At 39.4% G+C, this 4,351-nt stretch overlaps 1 protein-coding gene across 1 annotated transcript in view; it reads right to left on the reverse strand.

Annotated features, from left to right (window-relative positions):
- Positions 1 to 1,159: 1,159 nt before the first annotated feature.
- The window catches only part of LOC126409172 (sodium- and chloride-dependent GABA transporter 2-like), a 13,425-nt gene continuing 10,233 nt past the window's right edge, over positions 1,160 to 4,351 (reverse strand). The window contains exons 10-15 of the mRNA XM_050075136.1: positions 3,046 to 3,158; positions 2,646 to 2,783; positions 2,386 to 2,488; positions 1,838 to 1,938; positions 1,511 to 1,681; positions 1,160 to 1,279 (exon numbers count right to left, since the gene is read on the reverse strand). Of these exons, the coding sequence (XP_049931093.1) occupies positions 1,160 to 1,279; positions 1,511 to 1,681; positions 1,838 to 1,938; positions 2,386 to 2,488; positions 2,646 to 2,783; positions 3,046 to 3,158 (746 nt within the window). The remainder of the gene's footprint in view (positions 1,280 to 1,510; positions 1,682 to 1,837; positions 1,939 to 2,385; positions 2,489 to 2,645; positions 2,784 to 3,045; positions 3,159 to 4,351) is intronic.

Below are 4,351 nucleotides of genomic sequence, written 5' to 3' on the forward strand. Positions count from 1 at the left end.
GAGGGGCTCATTTGATTGGTGTGATGTGTGTAAAACCCACTCCACACCTTCTCTCTTCCCTCTTTCCGACTTGCGCAGGTAGGAGGGACGGAGGTGGGACAGACGAGTAGCTGTGCCAGTGCATACTACTGAGAGTGAAATCCCTGATCGTTAGCTCACACGCAGCTTATTTAAGCTGTTCTCTGTGTTGTTGAAATTAAACAAAATAACATGGAACATATCTGCTTATTATGCTACTGATTTTAATTGGGATATTTTTTGATGAACTGAATGACATTTAACGGAGTGTTGCACATCTCGAAGGCTGGGAGCCATAGGAGACCACCGGACTCTCTCCCAGGGGAGGGGCTGGGGGAGAGAAGGAGATGTCTGACTCCGGGCAAGGCTCCATCCAGCATGGACCAAAACACAGCACGGACGGTTCAGAAGCAATTTGGAACGAATTAAAAGCAATTAATAAACAGACAAAGTGGTGTTTAAAACTGCATATATTGCTAGCCGATCTATTTTCTGGCCTGAAGTGTGGCCATGACTGGTTCTGAACGTGGACTTCAGCAGGCAGCCGCTCTCTCCTCTTCCTGGTACAGCGTAGTTCCGCCACTGAATCCATCAGTTCCGGAAGAGTCATAGCACCGATTCTTCCGCTGGTATTCTTCCGTTTTTTCAAAAAAATGAATATCACCGGGGGGTTTTCATCATGGTATCGAAAGGTACGCGAGTATTGGTTCTTATGACATCACTAGTGGAGACAGAGTTCAGGTGCATGTTCCAATTAAAACAAATAAACCAATTCCTCATGGCATTTATAGCAACAAAAACATAGGCAAGGCACTGTTGCCCTTATTACTATCACTAAACAACAGCAATGACTTTCACAGTAAATGTGTGTAAAAATCAGTATAGATGCGTCAAAAAACTGTTCCCCTGGCTGTAGGCCTCACCTCTTTTTAATAGAGGTTCAGTATCCCGTGGTTATCTATTTAGTAGCCTAGCCAGCAGGGTGCGACGATGCATAAATGAAACTCAATAAAAATACTAAATGGGCTCAAACATACCCACTCCCCAACACCAATCACCAAATGACTATGGACAATTAAATGTAAGGCCTCTGGTCACTGATGTGTCTGATTACAGGTGACTCACCTTCAGAACTGCTATCTTAAGGTTTTTCAGTTAAATCATGCAGCTCTGTATCAGACAGAGGTGTTTCAGGGTAGAGAGTCTTCTTTAGTGGAGCGTTACACAGGTCAGCTGCTGGAGTGCATAAAGTTTTCAGTCTCTGTAAAAAGACCAAATTTTCCCATTGAATTCTTCAGATCATTCACAAACAGACCTTTGTTTTGGATATTTGTTAATACACTAGCTTGCAGGCATAGCTCCATGTAGGCAGCATGGTGATTGGTCAAAGAGAGAGGTTGTTGACTTGACCTTTTACTGTAAATGGTTACACCGATTTAACTGAAATAACACAATGCTTTATTAACCTCAGCATCAGTTGACACACACATACCTGTCTCAGTGTTCCTGGGGTTACTGCCATACTGTAGAGAAACCACAGAGGAGCAAGCAGAGCTGAAGACAAAGCAAGAAGTATCCCAATGGCATAGCCCCACCAGGGGTACTGATAGGTGTTGTTGTATTTCAGTTGAGTGAACTTGATCAGCAAGTAGAACAAAATTCCCTAATAAAAAAAGAAGAGACATGCAGAGAACATCAAATGACCAGCCTACATTTTTTGTGAACATATATTTAGAAATATATTTTTTTCTTCTTGTCCTACTTTGTCTCCTGAGCTTTACAGCTAACAGACACAACAATACACCAAAAATTGACTTACAACACAGATAGATGGTGTGAAGAACCTCCAACAATATTTCATATACGATGAGGGGTAGTAGCCAATCATTTCTTTTATTTTGTTGTAGTAACGATCAGCACCTTGTAGACAGACAGTGGTATTGGGTATATCAACTTTAAAAGCATATGATCAATATCAATATCATTTGAGTATATCTGAGGAAATGTTAGTGCAGTGCAGATGAGAAATATTTGCGAAGTGAGTCAAATTAGTAAATATCAATTCAGAATTTTCTTGTTAATATAATTCGTTCTTAATTATAATTTATTATTTTATGAAAACAACACTGATGACACCAAATGTCTTTCTGAAGGTCTGATTTAAGTCTAAATTACCAAGAAGTGGCACTGCCATCAATCATGGTATATTTTAAAGGGATACTGCTACTTTATGAATCATCAAAGCCACCAAAGTAAGTCAATTTTTAAATCATGTAGCCTACGTTAGGGTCAAAATGTATTTTTGAATCCATATAATTAAAAGTGTGTGTGTGTCACCCCTACTTCTGATTGATTTTTGTTGCTTACCAAACATCCATCCCACACAGATGCACTCCAAAATGGCAAAAAGCATGATTGGTATTCCACTGCAAGCATAGTAGTCAAACAGCAGAAATACATAAAGTCCTCCCTACAGCACATAACAGAGAAGAAAGAGACAGGAAGAGAAACGAGATGGTTTGGTACAAGGGCAAAACATATTTGCCACAGAGGAAGAGACTTACTGACAAACATTTGCAGTATTTCTAAACAGTTTTTATTTCATAGATTAAACAATGAAGTCTTACCTCAGTCACCATAAACAGGCCTATAATCAAAGATACACCACAGATGACCAGCAGAAGCAGTTTACGTCGATGACCAGTTAAAAAGAAGGATGGATACATGTCTGATATGGCTGTCACCAAGCCTTCCAAACACACAAACTGTGGGTAAAAGATGAGAGTTACTTTTACATTTACTTTACATTGATACTTTTCAAGTAAGTTAGCCACTATGAGACCTTCTATTAAAGGACAAAATCATTAAAAGTGATAGGATGTGGTTTTCAAGAGGAGAAGTAGATTGAAGTTGTCTTTTATGTGGGGATTTGGTGATAATTTAAAGCACAAGAACAGAGGGGCTTATGATTAAATGTTATAAAAGTATGATGTATATTTTAACCACAACTGAATGATAACATCTTACCTCACTGTCTACTCCAAGAAAGATTATCATCATGAAGAAGAAGACAGCCCAGAGTTGGGGTAAAGGCATCATGGCTACGGCCCGAGGGTAGGCAATAAATGCCAGGCCAGGACCTGCAAGTGGTCCAAAGTAGATGTCAAAAAAAGGCTTGACATTAGTACTCTTATAGGTCACAATAAACTTATAGTAATAGGTTTATTTTGTTGTAAGCATTAGACCAAAACCTGCTGAGTTTGTGTCCAGAGTTGGTGAGTAATTACAACTTAAAATTTAAATTCTTGCCTCATGTACCAAGAGGAAATGCTTAATCAACATGGGCTGACTATGTCTGATTGTTTGAGGAGCTTAAACACCCAATGACCCCATGCAGCTCTTTTCATCGATTTGTCAAAGGCCTTTGACACAGTAGACCATGTTACCTTGGCAGATAGACTCTGTAAAATTGGTCTATTTGAGCATGCTGTATGCTGGTTTGCTAACTATTTGTCGGGTAGAACACAGCGCGTTCAGATGGCTGGATCTTCCTCTGCATTCGTCCCGGTGTTAAAAGGTGTTCCTCATGGTTCCATACTGGGGCCATTGTTGTTTTCTATATATGTAAACAATCTCTGTGGCATTTTATCAAATGCTGCCTACCACTTCTACGCAGATGATACCGTCATCTATTGTTTATCCCCTTCAGAAGTAAAAGCTCTTGAATACCTGTAGTCTGCCTTTGATGTTGTTCAGATCCACTTAATTGAGCTTAAGCTGATGTTAAATGCAGAAAAATATAAATTTATGCAATTTTCAAATGACAGAGTTAACATCTGATCTTCCAAAGATCTTAACTACTCAAGTAACTATTCAGGTATCACCATTGATCATCAGAACTTGGCTTTCAAATCACATATCAATAACCTTGTCTCTAAGCTGAAGGTTAAGTTGGGTTTCTTTTTGAGAAAAAAATCTGACTTCTCTCTTCAGGTAAAGGAAACACTTGATATCTGCGCTGAGATGGGCTGTGATTGTCTTCGGCACTCGGCCTGCGGCCTCGTGCCTATGACCGAATCACAGCCGTGACGATATCACAGTACAACATCACTCCCTCTCGTGTGATATTGCTTATATAAATGACAAACAGAGTGTAGCAAACACAGAGAAATAGTCTGACATGCTGTCAGTGATAAGCTGCTTGTCATCACAGTCCATGATATCAACTAATAACAGGAGATGTCAGATTCTGCCCCTACATTGCATGTTATTATTTTATTCTGCTTTATGTTTATATTGTACAGCGTTATGATAAACTTTATTCCAGACTCAA

This window comes from Epinephelus moara, chromosome 21, assembly GCF_006386435.1.
Source record: "Epinephelus moara isolate mb chromosome 21, YSFRI_EMoa_1.0, whole genome shotgun sequence".
NCBI lineage: Eukaryota > Metazoa > Chordata > Actinopteri > Perciformes > Serranidae > Epinephelus > Epinephelus moara.